This window comes from Scyliorhinus torazame, chromosome 19, assembly GCF_047496885.1.
Source record: "Scyliorhinus torazame isolate Kashiwa2021f chromosome 19, sScyTor2.1, whole genome shotgun sequence".
NCBI classification, from domain to species: Eukaryota; Metazoa; Chordata; class Chondrichthyes; order Carcharhiniformes; family Scyliorhinidae; genus Scyliorhinus; species Scyliorhinus torazame.
In genome coordinates, this window is record NC_092725.1 from 132,552,082 (window position 1) to 132,576,453 (window position 24,372).

The 24,372-nt window shown below is 47.7% G+C and overlaps 1 protein-coding gene across 10 annotated transcripts in view; it reads right to left on the bottom strand.

The window, feature by feature from the left end:
* Window positions 1-11,410: 11,410 nt before the first annotated feature.
* Window positions 11,411-24,372, bottom strand: part of LOC140396535 (suppressor of tumorigenicity 7 protein homolog) — a 258,308-nt gene continuing 245,346 nt past the window's right edge. For 7 of the 10 annotated variants that reach the window (XM_072485254.1, XM_072485250.1, XM_072485251.1 and 4 more), the window contains 2 exons: window positions 22,062-22,201; window positions 11,411-11,771 (listed from right to left, as the gene is read on the bottom strand). In XM_072485254.1, the coding sequence (XP_072341355.1) occupies window positions 11,676-11,771; window positions 22,062-22,201 (236 nt within the window). In that variant the 3' untranslated portion in view covers window positions 11,411-11,675. The remainder of the gene's footprint in view (window positions 11,772-22,061; window positions 22,202-24,372) is intronic. The other 3 variants (XM_072485261.1, XM_072485252.1, XM_072485259.1) reach the window with 2 other exon arrangements.

A 24,372-nucleotide genomic window follows, 5' to 3' on the forward strand; every position in this document is an offset into this window, starting at 1 on the left:
TGGCCCACCAGCTTCGTAAGAGGATAGCGGCGAGGGAAATAGGGGGAGTTAGAGATGAAACGGGAACTACGGTGCGGAGAGCAGGGAAGGTAAATGAGGTGTTTAAGACCTTTTATGAGAGGCTATATAGGTCCCAACCCCCGGAGGGAAAAGAAGGGATGCAACAGTTTCTGGACCAACTAAGGTTCCCGAGGGTGGAGGAGCAGGAGGTGGCAGGTCTGGGGGCGGCAATTGGGGTGGATGAGGTGAGTAAAGGGCTGGGGAACATGCAGGCAGGGAAGGCCGCGGGACCAGATGGGTTCCAGGTGGAATTTTACAGGAAATATGTGGACTTGTTGGCCCCTCTGCTGGCGAGAACCTTTAATGAGGCCATAGAAGGGGGGACTCTACCCCCGACAATGTCGGAGGCGACGATATCACTAATCCTGAAGCGAGATAAAGATCCGCTGCAATGCGGGTCATGTAGGCCTATCTCGCTCCTGAATGTAGACGCCAAGTTGCTGGCAAAAGTGCTAGCGACGAGGATCGAGGATTGTGTCCCGGGGGTGGTGCATGAAGACCAGACAGGGTTTGTAAAGGGGAGACAATTGAATGTCAACGTGCGACGGCTATTGGGGGTGATAATGATGCCCCCAGCGGAGGGGGAGGCAGAGATAGTGGCAGCGATGGATGCAGAGAAGGCATTCGATAGGGTAGAGTGGGAGTATTTATGGGAGGTGTTGAGGAGGTTTGGGGAGGGGTTTGTCAGTTGGGTCAAACTCCTCTATGGGGCCCCAGTGGCAAGTGTAGTCACAAATCGGCAGAGATCGGAGTATTTTCGGTTACATAGGGGAACAAGGCAGGAGTGCCCCCTGTCCCCATTACTGTTCGCGCTGGCAATTGAACCACTGGCCATAGCGTTGAGAGACTCTAGGAAATGGAGGGGGGTAGTTAGAGGGGGAGAGGAATATCGAGTGTCACTCTACGCAGATGACCTACTGCTGTATGTGGCGGATCCTGTGGAGGGGATGACAGAGGTTATGCAGATATTGAGGGAGTTTGGAGATTTTTCGGGATATAGGCTTAATATGGGGAAGAGTGAGCTTTTCGTAGTACACCCCGGGGATCAGGGAAGAGGGATAGACGCCCTGCCGTTAAGGAGAGTGGAAAGGAGCTTCCGATATTTGGGGATTCGGGTAGCCAAGAGCTGGGGAACTCTACACAAACTCAATCTGACGCGGCTGGTGGAGCAGATGGAGGAGGATTTCAAGAGGTGGGATATGCTGCCGCTCTCACTGGCGGGCAGAGTGCAGGCGGTCAAGATGATGGTCCTCCCAAGGTTTCTTTTTGTGTTTCAATGTCTCCCATTTTGATCACTAAGGCTTTTTTAAGAAAATAGATAGGAGTGTGATGAGTTTCGTGTGGGCAGGGAAGACCCCGAGGGTAAGGAGGGGGTTCCTGCAGCGCAGCAGGGGCAGGGGGGGACTGGCGTTGCCGAATCTGGACGACTATTACTGGGCCGCCAATGTGGCGATGATTTGCAAGTGGATGAGGGAGGGAGAGGGGGCGGCGTGGCAGAGGCTGGAGATGGCGTCCTGTAAAGGAATGAGCCTAAAGGCGCTGGTGACGGCGCCGCTACCGCTCTCCCCGAAAAGGTATACCACAAACCCAGTGGTGGTGGCAACCTTAAAGATCTGGGGGCAATGGAGGCGACATAGGGCGGTGACAGGTGCCTCGGTGTGGTCCCCAATCAGGAATAACCATAGGTTTGCCCCAGGAAGGATGGACAGAAGGTTCCAGAGCTGGCATGGGCAGGAATTAGGAGATTGAGAGACTTGTTTATTGACAGGGAGTTTGCGAGCCTGGGAGCGCTGGAGGAAAAGTATGAGTTGCCCCCGGGGAATATCTTTAGATATATGCAAGTGAGGGCGTTTACGAGGCAACAGGTGAGGGAATTTCCGCTGCTCCTGACACAGGGGATCCAAGATAGAGTGATTTTGGGGGTGTGGGTCGGGGAGGGCAAAGTGTCCGAAATATATCAGGAGATGAGAGATGAGAGGGAGGCGCTGGTAGAGGAGCTGAAAGGAAAATGGGAAGAAGAGCTGGGGGAGGAGATTGAGGAGGGTCTGTGGGCTGATGCCCTAAGTAGGGTAAATTCCTCCTCCTCGTGTGCCTGATACAATTCAAGGTTCTACACAGAGCACACATGACGGGAGCAAGGCTGAGCAGGTACTTCGGAGTGGAGGACAGGTGCGGGAGGTGCTTGGGAAGCCCGGCGAACCACACACATATGTTCTGGTCATGTCCGGCACTGGATGAGTACTGGAGGGGTGTGGCAAGAGTGATTTCAAAGGTGGTGAAGGTCCGGGTCAAGCCAGGTTGGGGGTTAGCTATATTTGGGGCAGCGGAAGAGCCGGGAGTGCAGGAGGTGAAAGAGGCCGATATTCTGGCCTTTGCGTCCCTGGTAGCCCAGCGAAGGATCTTACTTATGTGGAAGGAAGCGAAACCCCCCGGCGTGGAGGCCTGGATAAACGATATGGCAGGGCTCATAAAACTGGAACGGATGAAGTTTGCGTTGAGAGGATCGGTTCAGGGGTTCTCCAGGCGGTGGCAACCGTTCCTTGACTATCTCGCGGAACGTTAAGGGAAAATAGATCGTCAGCAGCAGCAGCCCAGAGGGGGAAGGGGGGCGGGGAGCACAATTTTTTGTTACTTTGCCAGTTCACTATTTTATTTAAATAATGCTACTTATTAGTTATTGTGTTATCTCTTATGTTGATTTGTAAAGTGGAAAAATTGTGTTTGAAAACTTTAATAAAATATATATATTTTTTAAACCTTTCATGTCGCAGATGTCAATGCTGAGTTATTAACTATTTTCTTCCTAAGCCGATCATGGGTGGATCATTGCAGATAATATATATTTTCCTCTCGTCTTACAGAAGAGTGATGATTGATACGTTGTGGGTGGGCTGAAATGGAAATGGTCCATTTAAACTCAATTTTCCTAGGTGTAAGATGCACATTCTGTGTAAAGTGGAAGGATGGGGGAGCAGACGTGAGGAGGGGGAGGTAATGGAAGAGAGAAGCAAGGTGTAGGGAAGAGAAGTCTGCATTGCAGTAAGCAGAGAGAAGGACTTGATAAAGGACAACAACAAATAATTATGTTGTACACCACAGGATTGACAAGCAAACTTAGTTTGTTTGCTTTGTGCCATCACCTCCACTCTTCACGTTACATTCAAATTTTTACTTTGCCTTTCTGGAACATAAAAATATGGCACGTTCTGCACTTTCCAGCACTTTGTGCAAACACTCCAACATGATATCAACTATCCTGTACACATATTAAAGGGAAGGCAAGAATGGTGTATTTTCCAACAATGTACCTTCCGTGCCTCAGATTTATTGGTAGTTGGTTCACACTATCTTGATCAATTATTTATTGAGCTATGAAAATGCAACGATAATAACAATAATCTTTATTGTCACAAGTAGCCTTACATTAACACTGCAATGAAGTTACTGTGAAAAGCCCCTAGTCACCACATTCCGGCGCCTGTTCGGGTACACAGAGGGAGAATTCAGAATGTCCAATTCACCTAACAGCACATCTTTTGGGAGGAAACCGGAGCACCCGGAGCAAACCCATGCAAACACGGAGAAAACGTGCAGACTCCGCACGGACAGTGACCCAAGCTGGGAATCGAACCCGGGACCCTGGCATTGTGAAGCAACAGTGCTAACCACTGTGCTACCGTGCCGCCATACCTGCACTCCATTCACTCCTGCATAATTGCAAGGGAGGAAGCTAAGGTTACCGACCCTTTAATTACTCTGTCGCCCTGGTCCAGAATTCTCACATGGTTTATTCCTTTCACTGTAACTTATACACTAATCATCTGAACAATGACAATGAGTTGAGTTATATACAAATCTTTATCTGGACTGGAATCTAATTCTTACATATATAAATGCCACGTTTACCATGCTTTTAGCAATCTAGTTTAGTGTCAATCCATATGCTTTTATTTAAGACAAGATATCCTTCTGTTCTGATCTTTTCTGCAAATCCACGGCATGGTATCTTTGAGCTGTAACCCAAATGCTTATTCAACCATGTCATTCTCCATTTCCACAATGTCCTATAAATGTTGAATTTTGTATCATAAAATGCCATAGAATTTTTATCAACTTTAGAAATTAAAAATAGTTTGTCACACAAGATGCAAAAGTATTATCTTGTGAGATAACTTATGCTAAACCTGCTAACCTGTTTGGGGGCAGTTTCAGAGCCATCCAGTTTTTAAGTAGTGTGAAATAAATCAACCTGTTCCCAGAATTCTACCAACGTTGCTGTGTAATTGTCCAATTCTAATGATACTTTTATGACCTGCTGGGCTAGTGTGTGGTCAATTCCAGCCACACTTGACCCGGAGTCATAACACAATTGAAATTAATAATTAATTCTTAGAAAATACCCAAAGTCTTTGGCTGCCCAATAACTAGTCAGCAGGTTTGTAAATTTAAACACAATTAATTTTTATTAATAACTATAACTAAATATGCGGAAAATACAACTGGTTAACTATGATCTAATCCCTAATCCTCCTTCTTTAATTCACCCCACCCCCACCCCCCTGTGCAATATGCACTGATTTTCCTTCCCTCCCTCCTGAGAACCACCTAGTTTGCAGACAATACCTCCTGCTTTCATCGATTGCTGGTGGAGATCAAGTTTCTGTCTGGCAACATAATCACACGCACACACAGGACAGACAAACACAGAGGGGAAAGAGGGATGCAATTGGGGTATTGGCGGATAGGCTGAGGGGAAAGCGTGACCCCCACCTTTCCGCCCGAGATCGAGGATTCTAAATATTTGTATTTCTCCTGAGGGGCTGGTTTAGCACAAGGTTAAATCGCTGGCTTTGAAAGCAAACCAAGGCAGGCCAGCAGCATGGTTCAATTCCTGTACCAGCCTCCCCGAACAGGTGCCGGAATGTGGCGACTAGGGGCTTTTCACAGTAACTTCATTTGAAGCCTACTTGTGACAATAAGCAATTTTCTTTTTCTTTCTTTCATCTATTCTAAACATTGAGACTAGGCGGGAGGATGGCTGGCCAGGGGAGTTAAATTAAACACAGCTACTTAGATAAAAGCTCTCCGACAGGCATAGGCAGCACGCAATTCCAATTCCAAGCAGAAGACACAGCACCCGACCACCGACAACTCTCCACCTCCAGGTGCAGTCACAAGGTGCGAGACAAGAAGGGGTGAATGATAGGCTACACCGCCAGCGAGCGCTGAGCCCTCCCGGGAACCCAGGCCCCTATCATTTGGTGGGCCCCAAACTGGCAGCTGTCATTTTCCCGTGATTTTGGCTCACAGCCACTTCTGGGTTTTTCCTGAGAACCCCCTGAAACATTTCGGGAACCCCCCAGGGCTTCGCAAACCAGTTTGAGAAGTGATGGTTTTTGAGGTCTGCAGTTCAATGGTTGACTGAGCTGGGCTAAAAAAACACTTCAAGAAATGTTATTCAAAACGCTCTGGACGAGTGGACCTACTTTCAAGGCGAGTCCACTGCACATTGTGAAAGTTAGCGTGGTCACACTGCACGGAGGGTTTGGCAGGTACAATTTAAATGTGTCCACTTATAAAAACACTTACCCCAATTTCTTCCTCCCTTCTCCGGTACTCTGCTTTGGGAAATTTTATTTCAACTGAAACATTGCGAACTGGGGCAAGTTAACCTTTGCAAACTGTCCAGAGAGATTAAAAAAGGATGGTTATGTAATTACACAATTTACCACATTAACAGTTCATTTTTACCGCAGTGAGGACACACAGCAGAGCGAAAATGGATTACTGCACAGGCAGCGCACTGTAAACTGCAATCACACTTACGAAAGATATTCTTTAAAATTGTAGCTCTCTGGGCAGCACGGTGGCGCAGTGGGTTAGCCCTGCTGCCTCATGGCACCGAGGTCCCAGGTTTGATCCCGGCTCTGAGTCACTATCCGTGTAGAGTTTGCACATTCTCCCCGTGTTTGTGTGGGTTCCACCCCCACAACCCAAAAGATGTGCAGGGTAGGTGATTTGGCCACGCTAAATTGCCCCTTAATTGGAAAAAATGAATTGGCTAGTCTAAAATTTTTTTTTTTTAAATTGTAGCTCTTACTTGGCCTTTGCCTCCCTGGTAGCCTGGAGACGGATTTTGCTGGAGCAATTTAGCGTGGCCAACCCACCTAACCTGCACATCTTGGGTTGTGGGGGCGAAACCCACGAAAACACAGGGAGAATCATAGAATTTACAGTACAAAAGAAGACCATTCGGCCTGTCGAGTCTGCACCGGCTCTTGGAAAGAGCACCCCACCCAAGCCCACTCCTTCACCGTATCCCCATAACCCAGTAACCCCACCTAACCTGCACATCTTTGGACTGTGGGAGGAAACCGGAGCACCCGGAGGAAACCCATGTCCACACGGGGAGAATGTGCAAACGCCACACGGACTGTGACCCAGAGCCGGGATTCAACCTGGGACCTCGGAGCCACGAGACAGCAGTGCTAACCACTATACCACTGTGCAGCCCATGGGTGTTATTTATTTGTTATGAGACTTCCTGTTATCTTTTTTGGTTTTGATTGTGTTTCATGTGTGTGTATATATTATATATATATATATGAATATAAATTCCTTAATAAAAATATTTTAATAAAATTGTAGCCCTTACATGGGTATGCAATTTAATCATAAAATCAGGTTGGAAATAACTGGGTTGTATTTTGTTACGTCAGCAATGATACTAGAGCGTTGCATCCTGTTCAAATTAAGCCTAAGAATGGTGAAAGTGAAAATTAATCATAGGGGCTAGTTTAGCACAGTGGGCTAAACAGCTGGCTTGTAATGCAAAACAATGCCAGCAGCGTGGGTTCAATTCCACTACCAACCTCCCTGAACAGGTGCTGGAATGTGGTGACTAGGGGCTTTTCACAGTAACTTAATTGAAGCCTACTTCTGACAATAAATTATTATTAAGAGCAATTTAGTATATATTGCCAGCTCATTTCCTGAATCCCGTACACACGTTTCTATATAAACGTTGCAATATTTTAAAAAACGGAGTTTTAGTGGGTACACATACAGGATATAGTATGGGGAAATGCTAAGTGCTTGTTTCCCTTGGCAGGACAGTCCAGAACTAAGGGGGGGGGGGGGGGGGGGGGGCACAGTCTCTGGATAAAGGGACTATAATTATAGACTAACAGGAGGAGGAATTTCTTCATTGAAGTCAATCTTTGTGATTCTCTATCCCAGATGGCTATTGAGGTTGTGGTTGAGAATGTTCAAGGTGGAGAGCGATAGACATTTGGACCCTATGGGAATCCGGGGATTGGGCAGTAAAGTTGAGTTGACGTCAAAGGTCAGACAGCATCCTATTAAACTGGAGGATCAGGCTGGAGGAGTCCACTGCTGCTCTTTGTTAGTTTTGCCTTCGAATAGGGCGGCACGGTGGTGCAGTGGTTAGCACTGCGGCCTTACGGCGCCGAGGTCCCAGGTTCGATCCCGGCCCTGGGTTACTGTCCGTGTGGACATAGAACACAGAAAATACAGTGCAGGAGGCCATTCGGCCCATTGAGTCTGCACCGACCCACTTAAGCGCTCACTTCCACCCTATCCCCGTAACCCAATAACCCCTCCTAACCTTTTTTTTTTTGGTCACTATGGGCAATTTATCATGGCCAATCCACCTAACCTGCACGTCTTTGGACTGTAGGAGAAAAACGGAGCACCCGGAGGAAACCCACGCAGACACGGGGGACTGTGTAGACTCTGCACAGGGCCCAGCGGGGAATCGAACCTGGGACCCTGGCGCTGTGAAGCCACAGTGCTATCCACTTGTGCTACCGTGCTGCACATTCTCCCTGTGTCTGCGTGGGTCTCACCCCACAACCCAAAGATGTGCAGGATGGGTGGATTGGCCACACTAGATTGCCCCTTAATGTGGAAAAAAAATAATTGGACACTAAATTTAAAACATTTTTTGCCTTTGAATATATACTTCACGGCAATTTATGATTCTACAATTTGCCTGCACTGTGTTGACACACCTGGCAAAACCTCTTATACAACCGTCAAAATATGGTACATCACTTCAGGGTTTATGAAAGTGCGGCCCACGAGTGAATCATGAGAGGGTCGCAGAGCGATCAGCCACAGCTTTCCTGCTGTAGTCCCAGTCGCGGGTGAAGCACCCAACGGTCGCTTATCAGCATTTTTATTGATAATGATGGCCGCGGCCACCTTTTAAATGAGAAGAAATGAGGCTGTGTGTAGCCATCTGGCCAGAAGCGGCAACAGTGAGCAGATCACGTGCTCTGCATGTATACTCGATGTCAAACGCCCTGTGTACATGCTTTTGCTGCCAAATCACGGAGGAGAGCTCCTTCCATTTTAAAAAAATATATTTTTATTCAAGAAAAAAATTCCAATACTAAAATACAAAATATTCCAACAAATTTCTACATTTTAACAAAAATATCACCAACCCAACCAAACCCGACTTTAACAAAATCCTTCCCCATCCCCCTAAACCTCCCCAACTCTCCCAATTTGCTGATGACAACCAGCTCCTCAAAAAAGATGAACGGCCACCAGCTGGGGTAAAACTCCTCCTCCTCTCCCCTTATGGCGTACAGAATTCCAACAGATCCGCCAACCTAACGAAGCCTTCGGCGGCACCGGCGACCTCCACCCCAGCTAGACTCGCCTCCGGGCTATTAGAGAGGCGAAGACTAGGATATCTGCCTTTTCCCCCTCCTGCAGCACTGACGAGTCTGACACACCAAAGATAGTCACTGTCATGCACGGATTTCTTCCATTTTCTAGCTGCTGGCAAGCAAGGCAAGAGGGATGTGAAGATTAATAGTTTTCTTACAAGTAAGAGATGGCCAGAGACACAAATAGGCAGTGTAGCTACTGGCCAGGATCTCACAACTGAATCTGCCGGAGAGAGCTGATCAGGAGAGTCCAGGGCAGAGCTAGTATTAGTTCTGTACAGAGCACCAGGGCCTCTGGTTAACAGCCTAGAAATAAGAAACTTAACTCAGGAACAAAGCAGTATAAAGATGATTTCTTGAGGTATGGTTTTGTCAATTGTGCCAATGCAAATAAGGATGCAAAGCCTATGTGCATTATATGCAGGGAAGTACTGGCTATTGAGAGAGAAGTTTCAGGTTTGAAAGAGAAGTGGCGGGTGAAAAATTCCTTTTAAGGTTGAGACCCCAGGATCAGTTATTAACTTGCAGCTCATTCCAAACTTCGTGGGCAGCATGGTAGCATTGTGGATAGCACAATTGCTTCACAGCTCCAGGGTCTCAGGTTCGATTCCGGCTTGGGTCACTGTCTGTGCGGAGTCTGCACATCCTCCCAGTGTGTGCGTGGGTTTCCTCCGGGTGCTCCGGTTTCTTCCCACAGTCCAAAGATGTGCAGGTTAGGTGGATTGGCCATGATAAATTGCCCTTAGTGTCCAAAATTGCCGTTAGTGTTGGGTGGGGTTACTGGGATAGGGTGAAGGTGTTTACCTTGGATAGGGTGCTTTTTCCAAGAGCCGGCGCAGACTCGATGGGCCGAATGGCCTCCTTCTGCACTGTAAATTCTCTGATAAAACTCAAAAAATGAATAGACTAAGCTGCTGTACCTGACCTGTAATAGCATATTAAAAACACGCCACAAGTCCATGAGGCTGTCAGGATTCAGGAGTATCTAGTGCTGAGTAAAACAAGCATTTTGTTGCTATTGCCCTTCACAATGATCTCCATGTGAGAGGTTGGATTTTCCATTTTCACAAAGGTGAAGGTAGTACAAAGGAATTGGCTGAACTCTGCACCTGATATGTGCATTTCCATCTCCCCCTGGTTGGAGTGATGACCAGGTAGTCTCCCTACTTAAAGGTAAGCGAACCTGGCGTGGTTCGCGAAGGCTGGCTGGCATGGGTATCGAAGGTCGGCGTGTTGGCAAAAGTTTGAAAAACGCTGCATTACTTGACAGAGGCACCAGTTTGAAAATCCACACACCTCAGCAGATTCTGGACCCATACCACCAGCGTAAACCAATGGTTAGCTGAGCTTTCTTCAGGTGGAATTTGTTGACTTGGCAGCAACATTCAGGGTCTTAAGTGTCACAATGCCCATAACTGACATCTTCCCTTCTTCAGCACATAATGCATGACAAAAACCAGGTGCAATGAATCTTTGGGCTGGGTTAAACTGACAAACCTATCACAGCATTGATGTTAGGATATTGTAACTCCTCTGTGCCTGCATTCAACATCCTCTGTGAACTCCCGCAACAAACACAACTGAACTAAATATTCATACCTGGTTTGCTAGCTGCATGCATAGCAAGGACAGTCTACAGATTACTAATAATTCTCCAAAATTATGTAAGCAAATTTCATATTATAAAATATTATTATTTTATGGCTGGAGTTCTCCAGCCATTGGGATTCTCTTTTCCCACCGGCAACCCACCCCCACCCACAGGTTTCCGGGTGGCGTGGAGGGGGGGGTGGGGAGCTTCAATGGGAAATCCAATTGAAAATTGACAGGAGTAGAGAATCCCGCCACCAGCGAACGGCGCCCCGCCGGGAAACAAGCGGCTGGGAGGCCGGGGAATCACGCCCATAAATCTTCATTTCAGCTCTCAGCCACGAACAAAGTTTTATTGATAGCCAATAACAATGTCACCACACAATTGGGACCCCTGCGCTAGCTCATTCTTTTGGTACTCCACTGAAGTAGCAAGACAAATGTTTGTCATGAGGCTCACCATTGGGTGCCATTGATCTCAGCTGTGCTATTAGAAGAGGTTGGACTGCTTCCCATTAGAATTGAGAAAATAGTTGGGAGGCTTGAGCGATTCACGTCTTGCAGTAAGCTAATCAAGTGTCGCCTTGGGAGAGTAATTGGCATTAGGGGTTAGCGCACCTGGATTGCTTTCTACCAGCCGTTAAGAATTGGTGCTACGTTGGTATTTAACCTGCTTCTGGTGATCAAGGCTCCCGCCAACCAAATCTCTCCTTAATTTCGACAGTATGCAGTCGTACTCAGAGAGACCATTCTGAACACTGATGTGGTAAATGGAAATGTATTGTGAATAGAGGCGATGTGGTGAAGCTGGCACAGTGGAGAGTTCTATTTTGCACTTGGTCATGGAGACTGTTGGCACTAAAAGCCAAAAACGAAGCCCCCGCCACTTCCAAAATATAACTTCCCCCGATGGATTAATTCATTGCAAAAACTGGAGTTGGGAGAGCTCAGGAGTGAGTGTCCATTCCACTGGGAAGGAAACGATATGTTAGCTGTGGGCGGGGAGAAAGTACAATGAAAAGAGAAAAATACAACGTTAAAGAAACATCCCAATCCACTTGTATTACACAAAATTTAAACTTTATTTTTGGGGCCTTTTTTGTTTATTTTTGTAGAATTTTGCTAACGGCAAAATAATAAAATAAAACAACAACAACTTTGTCTGGTACAACAGAAAACATGTTCACGTAAGAACAAAACATAGCATATAGAGTCTTGAAGTCAGAGATTCTCATCTCTTTTTTTCATGCTGTTTTGCACTCTGCAAGAGGCGAGCTTGGCACAGGTGTCATGGTAAGTCAGTCTATCGCAGCTCCTTTCTTCTTAGATCCGTGTCAACTGGTGCCACAGGCTGGAAGGTAAAATGCTTTCAACCTTTTCCATCACAAAATTTAATGGAGCGAACAGTGTGCTGAGAAACTAGAGAAACAAAAAGTGGGGAGAAAAAGACACTCACTTAAGGAGAGAGTTTAGATTTACAGGCTGCGACAACACACACACAAAAACAATCTAGAGCTTTTGGAGACTTCTCTTTGGGCTACTTAGTGCGATTTGTGCCTATGTTTCATTCTTGAGAGGAAACTAAGGTTCTATGCCCCATGGCGGGTGCAATTGTTTTTCATGGGCAGCATGGTGGCACTGTGGTTAATTAACACTGTTGCTTCGCAGCGCCAGGGTTCGATTCCCGCTTGGGTCACTGGCTGTGCGGCATCTGCACGTTCTCCCTGTGTCTGTGTGGGTTTCCTCCGGGTGCTCCGGTTTCCTCCCACAAGTCCTGAAAGACGTGCTGTTAGGTGAATTGGTCATTCTGAATTCTCCCTGTCTACCTGAACTGGGGCCGGAGTGTGGCGACTTTGGGATTTTCACAGTAACTTCATTGTAGTGTTAATGTAAGCCTATTTATGACACTAGTAGAGATTATTATACTGTAAAATGTTTCAATGAACATCATATTCAATGATAGCCTGTCTTTGGTGCAGTGCCGACAGAGCTGTCAGCATTGAGGTACTAAATTTTGGCCGAGGTAGCACTAATCCATAGAATCCCTCCCGTGCAGAAGGAGTCCGTTCGGCCCTTTGAGCCTGCGCCGGCCCTCCGAAAGATCACCCCACCTAAGCCTAGGCCCACTCCCCCACCCTATGCCCGCAACCCCACCTAACCTGCACATCTCTGCACACTAAGGGGCAAGCAACTTAGCATGGCCATTCCACCTAACCCGCACATCTTTGGACTGCGGCAGGAAACCAGAGCACCCAGTGGGAACCGGCGCAGAGACCGGGAGAATGTGCAAACTCCACACAGTCACCGGGCCGGGAATCGAACCCGGGTCCCTGGCGATGTGAGGCAGCAGTGCTCAACTATTGTGCCAATGGGGTACAGAATTCTCCTGGCGCCCTGGCCAACTATTATCCCTGCAGAAACAATCAGCAAAATAAATGAACTGGTCACTCGTTTAATTTGCTGTTAAGTGACCGTCCTGTGTGCAAAGTGGCCTTAATTTACATTCAGAAGCAAGAACGATGGAACTTCAGGTAATCCACTGGCTGTGATGTGCTTCAGGATGTTCTTTATGTTCCTATTTGAATGCAAATTCCTTTATCTGATGCATTAATGGGTAATCTCCAAAAGATTTAGTCATGATTGGCAATTGCCGCGCCTCCTCAATGAAATGAGGCAGTAGCTCATACTATATATGGTCACAAAATCAAATTCATAAATTCACTGGTTAATCAAGAAAGACACTGGAGAAATATAAGGTGTAGAAATTAAGGAAAAATTGCAATGTGAGAACATGATTGGGTACATTCATCCAGCATTTGCAGATGTGCTCTTTTAAATACAACACAACCTCAAAAGTACAAATATTCCTCCTCCCACTGGACACCACATAGTTATCTGTCATTCCCATGCTTTGGCCTACGTAGGGAGCAGGAGTACCCTATACGGACATATCCCGGAATTTAGGGGTGTAAACACAGCCACTGCCGCAGGCCTGGGAGAGCTGTTAAAGAGGCAACAGCCACTTCCCGTCCATAATCAACCCTACCGGCACAGTAACACAGTGGTTAGCACTGTTGTTCACAGCGCCAGGGTCCCGGGTTCAGTTCCCGGCGTGGGTCACTGTCTGTGCGGAGTCTGCACGTTCTCCCCGTGTTTGTGATTGTTTCCGGTTTCCTCCGACAAGTACCGAAAGACATGTTTGTTAGGTGAATTGGACATTCTGAATTCTCCCTCTGTGTACCCGGAATGTGGCAACTAGGGGATTTTCACAGTAACTTCATTGTAGTGTTAATGTAAGCCTATCTGTGACACTAAGAACTGGCCTCCAGAACTGCTGGTCATCCCAACAGGTCCAGAAATATAAAAGCTTCCCAAGAGGACAGAACCGATCCTCCTGGGTCCTTTGGGCGGGATTCTTCGAAATGGAGGCAGTGTTCGCGCCATCGTGAACGCCGTCGAGGTTCACGACGGCGCGAAACAGCCCCTATCCCGACTGATTCAGGGCCCGATAATGGGCTAGGAGTGGCGCCGCGTCATTTACGCGCGCCAGGCCTTGGCGCGCGTAAAGGCGGCGGCGCATATATGACGCGGCCGGCGCCGCATAACTGGCGTCACACGCGCATGCGCAGGTTGGCCGGCGCCAACCCACACATGCGTGGCTGCCGTCCTCTCCGAGTCCGCCCCGCAAGAAGATGTCAGACGGATCTTGCGGGGCTGCGGAAGAAAGGAGGTCCTCCTTCAGAGAGGACGGCCCAACGATCGGTGGGCACCGATCGCGGGCCAGATCCCATTTGAGACCCCCCCCGGTGCAGGATTCCCCCCCCCCCCCCCAGCGTTCTGGCGCTGTTCCCGCCGGCAGCGACCAGGTGTGGACGGCGCCGGGGGGACCCGCCGTTTTGGGCTGGCTGCTCAGCCCATGCGGGCCTGAGAATAGCAGGGGTGCCGGAGAATCACCATTTTGGGTGTCTCGGGCGATTCTCCGGCCTGCGCCGCGCGGAACTCGATGGGGCCGTTCTCGCCGCTTGGGAGAATCGTGGGAGGGCGTTGGACCAGCGATGCGGGAAAATTTGGCGACCCAGGCGATTCTCTTTGTGTTTGGTCTTCTTCCAGACAGAAACCCAGGAAAAAAATCACGGGGCGTAATCTGCCGTCAATCTCACACGATCGACATTTGATTTAAATGTCCCATCTGTTTCTAATGGAAGTATTTCTCCCATAGCCGGGCGTACGACTGGAAAAGTGCATCAGTTGCAGAAGAGGGAGTGGAAGCAAACTTCACTTTCTGCTTCGCTTTGTGTGTGTGCTTAAAGCAGAGGAAAGTTATCTCCACATTTCTCCACTGAATTCTGTTCACAATACCAGAGTAGGGTGGATGGGAGCAAGCCAAGCAGGCAGATATCAGACTTGTGAGCTAATTCTAGCAAATTAAACACACACTGAGACACTAAGGCGGGAATAAGATCTTGTGGAGTAAAATGCTTGATCCTATCCAAAGCAACTGCCGTTACCTCGCACGACATGCAGGCTGGAGGGCTCCACATCTATCAGACACCGTAGAGAATGCAAGATGATCAGATAATTTCTGGACCAAGAGATTTTCTGCTTCAACTGGCCTCGGGCAATGTTGACAGTCGCTCCACCTCTACACTGTCCAACTAAACGTCCCCATTTTAAAAGCAGATGCTGAACGTCATTTTTTGTAATGCTCTTTACAGCAAACTTAGTGCCATTAAGTACAAAAGGTCAAGGGTTTACTTTTAAAATTAAGGATAGATGAAGGGCCCTTAACATCAAATCCACATGTTTACAGCAGTGACAAACCTTCAAAAATACCTCGTCTGTCAGGCACATTGAGGCATTCTGTGATTGTGAATGGTACCGTACAAACGTGAGTCTTTCCTCGGCACATAACATTACAGCAATAATTGGAAATATCTCAGTGCCCAAGAGATTGATCGAGTACACATTTCCAAAACACTGAGTTACCATAACTGCTAAGTCAAAAACAAGTCATTCTTAAGTTCCGTGATACCTCTTGTAAAATGTCAAAGAGGAAATGTTCTTTTCAATACAATGTCTTTGCAAATGTGGGTGGGCTAGGAAATCTGTTTTTGGATGAACAAAACTAATCAAAAAGAAAATGGGAAAGGCCAGGTCTAAAAGGGTTTGCATCTTAGAAGATACATGTTCATTCAGGTTTGCTTAATGGAGGACCTGAAGCGAGCAAGGCACGTATGGAAGGCAAGAATGACCCACGGCTTAGATGATGATTCAGGAGCCTGGTCTCAGCTTGTCACCGTTCAGGGCCTGTGATCGGAATGGGAGGAGGGGGGAGTTAAGATTGAAGGCAAGAGGCCCAAGGCATCGTGCTACTCTATGCCCACAAGGAAACTCATTTTTTCTTTCAAAGGAACGTAACTTGTTTGATCCCTTCCAGCCCTTAATCTAACTCCCAGTGACCATGTCTCCAAATGCATTTTAATTGCTCCAAAGCCCGTTTTCCACGGGGATGTAGAGGCAGTGAGTTAAAATACACTTCCATGTGCCAGACTGAAGAACACTTCGACTGACATTAAGAATTGGCTACAAGGGCCAGGATTTTCCGTGCCGCAATCGCGCTCAGCGCAGGGGCGGAGAATGGGGCGCCAGACCCGCGATCGGGTCCGACGCCGGGGACCGGAGAATCGCCGCAACGCGCTCAGCGCGGGGGCGGAGAATGGGGCGACAGACCTGCAATCGGGTCCGACGCCAGGGACCGGAGAATCGCCGCAACGCGCTCAGCGCGGGGGCGGAGAATGGGGCACCAGACCCGCGATCGGGTCCGACGCCGGGGAATCGCCGCAACGCGCTCAGTGCGGGGTCGGAGAATGGGGCGACAGACCTGCGATCGAGTCCGACGCCGGGGACTGGAGAATCGCTGCAACGCGCTCAGCGCGGGGGCGGAGAATGGGGCGTCAGACCCGCGATCGGGTCCGACGCCGGGGACTGGAGAATTGCCGCAACGCGCTCAGCGCGGGGGCGATGAATGGGGCGCCAGACCCGCGATAGGGTCCGACGCTGGGGACCGGAGTATCGCCGGCAATCGCGCGCGCGCGTGGTCGACGCGGCGCCGTTTTGGGACCATTGAAAGAGGCCCCACGGCGATTCTCCGCCGGCAACTGGCCGAGTTCCCGCTGGCGTAGTTCACTCATGGTTGCACCCGGCGGGCACTCAGCCCGCGGCCGCTATGGGGAGGAGGGGGCCCTATATTGTTGGGGCCGGCCTGTTGTGTGGGTCCACCATGTTGCGCGGGGCCGCGGCCGGAAGCCCAGGGCCCCGTATCAGCAGCCGGAGCTGCGTGGACTACTCCAGGGCCCTGCCAGCCCCCTTAAAAATGGAGAATCACTCTGGACTTTCTTGGAGAAAGTCCAGAGTGATTTGTGCCCGAATTCCCGCAGGCTTGGGGACATAGCCCCATTATCAGAGAATTCCGCCCAAGGTATCTGCACTTCACTACCTGAACTTGTATCTTTAGTCATATCCTGAATTTGGGTAGTTAAAAGCGATGCAAGAAACTAGCAAATAAACTGTCTCTCTCTCTGGCAACACCGCATACATATTATATACAGCACATGCCCCATGATTTTAAAGATAATTGGGGCCTGGCACCCACAGAGCCAGAATAACCAGCTTATACTATTGAGACTTTGAACAATATTCTGCTCAAAAATCAAAGCTCAGTCCACAGAGTAAGGATAACCATGGCTCACAGGTGAAAATCCTTTGATCTGAGTTTCCTTGATCTTTCCAACTGCCCCTTTTGCATCTGGATTTTATGTGAAAAAAACAAAAACAAAAAAATAGCAATTAAGTAGTCCTGGTTTGTTAAAAAAATCAGACGATTTTGCAGTATTTCCGTTCAACACCTTTTGCACATAAGGGTGACCTAACAAAACCTTGCTTCTTTCCGATCAGAAAGATAAGGGCAAGATCAAAAAGGACTCGCACCTTAAGGATACAAAAGTAATTCTGAGTTGTTTGCTCATTCTGCGTTCGAATACCATTGACCTGCAGAGGTGTTAGATCAACTTTAAGACCAGGGCAAAAGTTTCATTTTAAAATAAATTTGAGACAGCGAATGCAATAATGCACATTCGGTGGTTAATGGGCTCTGCATATCAGGGCAATCCCATTTCTCAAGCAGATGGTCACTTTATCACGTTGTGTACTACACAAGTGCTGGACAGATAGATAGATACATTCTTAACAGCGGTGGCGGTGAGTCAACAGCCATCTTTCAATACTTGTCAACGTAAACTACCACTTCAGTCACACTGCTGCCAAATCAGATCTTAACCGTCAGACTGGAAAGAGGCATTCGGGCCCGACAGTTTAGTTCTACTGGGACTCGTGCTATCAGCCAAGGTAAGGGTCAGGGAAAGATCAAAGAATCGTGATTTTGATATGTCTACAGTAGTCATGAGACTCCTTTAGGCACCCACACACAAACATCATCACTTTGGAGTCAAGGGAACTTCTATCATTAGACTTATTGAGTAACACAATGGACGAACACTTCTCCTGGACAAGAAAGTCAGAAACTATGCACCACGGGGAGGGCTCAGGTGGTTCAATGCGTTAAGGTCACAGACTTTCATGTCGTGACCTGGGTTCAGATTTTGACAAAACTTTGACATCAGAGCACAGCTGTTACCAAAAGCTGAGGACTTTGTAAAATAAGTTTCTCAGCTCAAGGTTTGCTGGCTCATATGATATGTCCATATTACTAAAATTAAAGGTCTGAAAGTTCCGGCAGTTCTTTGCAATGCCTCAAAAGTGAATAGTTTTTATTTCTTTTTAATTTCTCTCTGAAAAGACTATTTGTGAAAAGTGCGCAACTCCAGTCGGTAAAGCGTGTGCAAGACTGCTATTACTGCAACTGACCACCGCGCGTCTGCTCACCCATAATAATAATCTTTACTGTCACAAGTAGGCTTACATTAACACTGCAATGAAGTTACTGTGAAAAGCCCCTCGTTGCCACATTCCGCCGCCTGTTCGGGTTCACGGAGGGAGAATTCAGAATGCCCAAATTACCCTACAGCATATCTTTTGGGACTTGTGGGAAGAAACCTGAGCACCCAGAGGAAATCCACGCAGACACAGGGAGAACGTGCAGACGCCGCACAGGCAGTGACCCAAGCGGGGAATCGAACCCGGGACCCTGGCGCTGTGAAGCAACAGTGCTAACCACTGTGCTACCGTACCGCCCACCCGAGCACAAAAAGATGCAATAGTTAGCTTCTTCATTTACTGGGTCAGCTGTGAATCTCAGTGAGACACCCTCTTTAAGAAACACGGAATCTGCCATGCAATTTTGCAGCTTTTTCCTTAAGTCATGACTCAACTGATTGAGCTCCTCTGCCGGCAAATCAATGCTGGGTGGTTTGTTGCTTCCCTTGAACATTAATTACAAAAGCGTGTCTTTCTGTAGTATTGGGATTTCTAACCAGTCTGACATTGTTGGATGTTTGCATCATTGTTCCAAAAGAAAACCCTGGGTTATATTTAAATGGTAGCAAGGTTTCCCACCCTGCCACCAAAACAGTTGACGTTGTACTCACCCTCATTTCCGATGGCTGCCCGACAGCCATTTACCACTCCCAAGGAGCATTAAGCGGCTGGAGGCATTCCTTCCACCCCATCTGGGAAGGAAGTCCCACCTGAGAGCACTGCTGGCCATCTGATTGGATGACAGCTCTCTGGTCTCAGCAGCGCCGCTGGGAGCGGTGGTCACTGCTGGGAGTGCAACCAGCCCCAGTGAACGGGAGTAAGGAGCTGGATGGAAGGTGAGCGGGTCCAAAACAGGGGGATCCCAGGTGGAGTTGGCTTGGCTGATGAGGGGGTGCCGTGGACAAGGTACAAAGGTCAGGGAAGGAGTGGACACCGGGCACTCGGGTGGGGGGGGGGCCTTAAAGTTCTACGTCACAGAAAAAAAGGTTATAAATATTGAAAGACCTTCCCAGTTTCAAAACAGACACATATAATGGGCAATTAACAAGATTGCTCACTGATCCCCACTAAATATTAGAGAATCATGAGTTGTTGACCCACACTATTGTTTAAAATCTTCATGAAAGATTTTGATTTGGACAGAAGGCTGAATTGAAATGGGCACTGTTATCTTCAGCTTCTGCTATTGTTGTGATCCCAGATTCAAACATGACTCCATTCTTGACTTCTTTGAGATGGTAAAGAAATGTGTAGCAGTCTTATCCTATTTAACTCAATAAACTCTGATTGCTTGCTGGTTTTATTATAGAGTCAGATCAACCTGCATTTATATAATGCTTGTAGTGCAGCAAATCAGCCAAAGCTGCATCGCAGGTGCCTTATTTAGGACAGGTGACCAAAAGCTTGGTCAGAGAGATACATTTTTTGGAGTCTGGTAAAAAGAGATGAAAGGTAGAGGTTTAGGGGGGGGGGGGGGGGATTTCCAGAATTTAGGGTCCAGGTGGCTGACGTTTCAGCTGCCAGTGGTGGAGCCATTAATACTGGGGATGAGCAAATGGCCAGAATTGGAAGGGTAATGAGATCTCAGAGGGTGGTAGCCCTGGAGGAGGTTACAGAGATAGGAAAGGGCGAGGCTACGGAGGCAATTGAAAACAAGAAACCTGAATTTTAAAATTGAGGCATTGCCAGACTTGGAGGGGAATAGTGTGGCTATGTAAGATTTCAAGGTCAACACTGGTAGCGGACTTTGTACAAAGGCAGAGACTAAGGGAGGACAGGAAAGATGGAACTCAGAGGAGAGCATGCTCAGTTGAGATGGATTTTGAAATCATTGAGGATAAGAAGTCACTCGGTTTAGAGGCTGAGAAGCAAAGCAATGAAACTATTTCAATAAGAAACTTGGGATGGCACTAATCAGGTAGTAGCGAATGAGGATTTTAAATGACAGATGAGAGGGGTCGAAGAAGGTGATATGTTCAACGGGAAAGGGGGTGCCAGAGGACTATATCAAAGTATAATTGGAGAAAGGGAGGGGGGGGGGGGGGGGGGAGGGGGCACATGCCACCAACTTAAAGGCTGCCCCGATCTCTGAGGAGCCAGTCTTGCCGGCGTCTTTAGGTCCCCACTTCACTGGCGAGCGCAGCTCCTTGGTGCAGGAAATGAGACTAAGTGTGGCCTCGGTGGGGCTTTCCCCGCTGAAGCCGCCCCCCCCCCCCCCCACAAATAAAACTGAGTCCTGTTAGACAGCGGGGTCTTTCCTGGCTTTGCAAGCGCTGGGAAATACCCGGCTAAATGCGCTCAACATTTCCGTTAAATAGCACCCTAAGTGTGGGTGGATTGTGATGGAAATCATGGCGGGGGGGGGGGGGGAGAGAATATTCTCACCGGTTTTCCCACCTGAAATGACACTTAGGTTCCTCCGCAAGCCCGGCAACCGGAAATTCCCACCCGAGGTAATGGACCTTTGCATGGTCTGCATCCCGCCTGTGGCGATTTTGCAGTGGATGGGGCGGAAGAATTCTGGCCGTAGTCATTTTTTGGGAGAATTCCCCCCCCCCTTTAAATAAACCAGAGGCTGGATTCTCCACTGTCGGGATTCTCCGTTGCACCAGCAGCTCACCCACGCCCAGGGATTTCCCAACGGCGTGGAGCTGCCAACAATGGGAAATCTCATTGGCCGGCTGGTGGGACGGAGAATCCCGCTGCCGGCAGGGGCGTGCCAAAACACTGATGCGGCGGGACGGAGCAATCCCTCCCCACGTGTTGCTTTAATTGATCTGTACGAGGGGAAACCTTTATTTTCTAATATCTGTGGGGCTTGGGTTAAAATATGTTGGCAAGAGAATGTGACATTATTGATGGTTTCGCTGTGTCCTTAATGTGCCCAATTGTTGGGATGTAAACTAAGGAAGTAAGAAATAGAGCTGTGTTTCAGTTTACCACCCACGAAGCAGGGGAAAAGAGATGAATAGTTGGCTCTAGTTACAGAGGCGGGTTGACACACGATGATTTGCACCCGATAACCAATACAAGAGGTGAATCTGAACCATCTCCAAAAATAGGGGGAGGAATGAGAAACAGAGGAATTAAAGTTGAGAAATCAGTCTTTGTTGGCACAATGATACCATGGTTTCTGGGGCATGACTCTTCTGGACACCGTTTAACATCACTTCAAAGACAGAGGAGAGAGACACCATCTGTGCTGGCAAACACCAAGAACTCCTAGAATCCTGAGAGATGAGAAATTCCAATGTTGTTTTCACTGCTTTTTGTTCAGTAAATGTAAAATCTTACTTAATAAACTTCACTTGATTCATAAATACTAGTTATTCGTACCTTGAAGATCATGCATGACTGAGGACCCTAGTGTTAAAAAATTAAGAATTTGGGCCTTTTGAGCTTTTTTAAATTAGAAAGGTTTTATACCTCGAAAGATTAAACCTGGCACACTGTATTCTCCGAGAAATAGGCAAATTGATTTCCTCCATAGAATGAACAAGTTTGAGGGGCTGAATGGCCCACACCCCTTCCTAGTTTCAGAATAGGAAAAGAACAACTCTATAAATACAATTTCTCAATGCCTGGAACAGTTCTAACGAACGTCCAAACTTGTGCTGCCCATAACATACAAGGAAAACATTCTTTAAGTGTGTAGAGCTGGCAAAGTGTAGGAGGCTGGTGCGCAGTGTGCTATCATTGACCCGACGAGTTACTTACAGCTTTTGCGAAGACGCCCATGAGCTCTGGAAATTGATGTGTGAGGAGAGCCAACATGGCGGTGAAGGAGCACAGGCCGGCTGTGAAGAGGATGAAGAATGGCAGCTCCTTCTTGGGATACACTGAAACTTCATGAAACGCTGGATATGAACAGATAGCATCAGATGGGCAGAGAGAAAGAAACGGAGAGAAATCAAGTGAAACGGAACAAAAATACACAGATGGCCGGGAACAAAGTGAAACAGTAACGCAGAAAGATGAGAGAAGGAAACAGGGAGAAACGAAGACATAGCAAGACAGGAAAGAGACAGAAAGGTAGACAGTTATAAAAATATATATTTACTAAATATTTGCATGTAATCTATTGCTACGGAATATCCTCCCTGTCTTAAGTTAGTCTTTTGAAATGCAGAGATAAATATACAACCATCTTTGGATCTAGACCATGAATCAAATAGAATTCAGAAGGGAAAGGAAAGGTCAAGATAACTGTACTTAAGGGATTCAAAATGAATGCTTAGTGGCTTTGTTACTGGGCTATTAATCCAAAAGCCCAGAGATCCAAGTTCAAATCCCAGTTGGGAAGTTGGGGAATTTAAATTCAATTAATTAAATAAAACCCGGAACTAAAAGGCGATTATCAGTAACGCTGATCTAGAAACTACTGGTTTGTCGTTCAGGAGGGAAAGAAATCTGTCATCCTCACCATACCTGTCTTATACATGACTCCAGACCACAGGAATCTGGTTGACTCTTAACTGTCCTCTGAAATAGCCTAGCAAGTCACTCAAGCTTATTCAGAAGGAGAGGCGTCATCACTTTCTTAGGGGCAATTAGAAACGGGCAATAAATGTTGGCTTTAGTGATGATGCCCAAATTCTGTTAGTTAATAAAAAATAATGTGAGGAAGGGCTATGGGCCGACGCCCTGGGTAGGGTTAATACCTCCTCCTCGTGTGCCAGGCTCAGTCTGATACAATTTAAGGTGGTTCACAGAGCGCATCTGACGAGGGCGAGGCTGAGTAGGTTCTTTGGGGTAGAGGATAGATGTGAAAGATGCTCAGGGAGCCCGGCGTACCATGTCCATATGTTTTGGTCATGCCCAGCATTGGAGGGGTTCTGGAGAGGAGTGGCGGGAGTAATATCCCAGGTGGTGAAAGTCCGGGTCAAGCCAAGCTGGGGGCTAGCAATATTTGGAGTAGTGGATGAGCCGGGAGTGCAGGAGGCGAAAGAGGCCGGAATTCTGGCCTTTGCGTCCCTAGTAGGGTCTTGCTATTGTGGAAGGAGGCGAAGCCCCCTAGTCTGGAGGCCTGGATTAATGACATGGCGGGGTTCATAAAATTGGAGAGAATTAAGTTTGCTTTGAGAGGGTCTGCACAGGGGTTTTACAGGCGGTGGCAACCGTTCCTAGATTATCTCGCGGAGCGTTAGAAGAAGGTCGATCAGCAGCAGCAGCAACCCGGGGGGGGGGGGGGGGGGAACGAGAGACTGTCTGAGGGGATGGACGAGCGGGAGATAGCATGGAGGGTGGGGGGAAACGGTACGCGCGGCCAAGAGCCAGTGTATAAAGCTCTGTAAATATACCATCTTGCCTTGTATATATCTTGCTCAGGGAGAATTTGCGTTATTTTGTTACGGGGGGGGGGGGGGGGGGGGGGGGGGTTATTGTTTGTAAGGGGAAAAAATTGTGTTGTTAAAAAGCCTTAATAAAAATATTTTTTTAAAAAAATAAAAATAATGAGGAAATGACAGAAATGGAGTGTTAGAAGAAGGGGAACAGGGTGGTTCGGCCAAGATGGAAGTGATGGAGCTGATGCTGTTTCATGCAGCTGTTCAGTGATACAATGGGGATGGCAGCGGGGACGACGACAACAACCTTCAGCACCTTTAGTGTGAAGAATTTTTAAAAATTCATTCAAGGGTGCGAGGGTGACTGGCTAGGCCGATGTCTAAAGGCACTTTGTTTAGCTTTCTGAAAAAACAGATGCCAAGTTAATATCGGAGAGATTGGACAGGGTTGACGTAAGGCTATTGAGGAAGATGGCTTTGATTTGATTTTGAAGGAGAAGAGTCAGAGCAGATGGGGGGGGAATCGATTCCAAAGAGTGTGATGTGCGCATGTTTCTGAATTCTGCCGCTGGTGATGGGATGGAGGAAAAGGGAATGCATAAAAAGCCATTGGAACGTTCGTTAAGCGGGGGAGTAATGGAGTTGAAGTAGGATGCAAGATTGGTTCGAGCAAGATCATGGAGAGTTCAAAGAAGAGGGCAGGTACATTAATTTACCATGTTGGGAGATCATAGAATCATAGA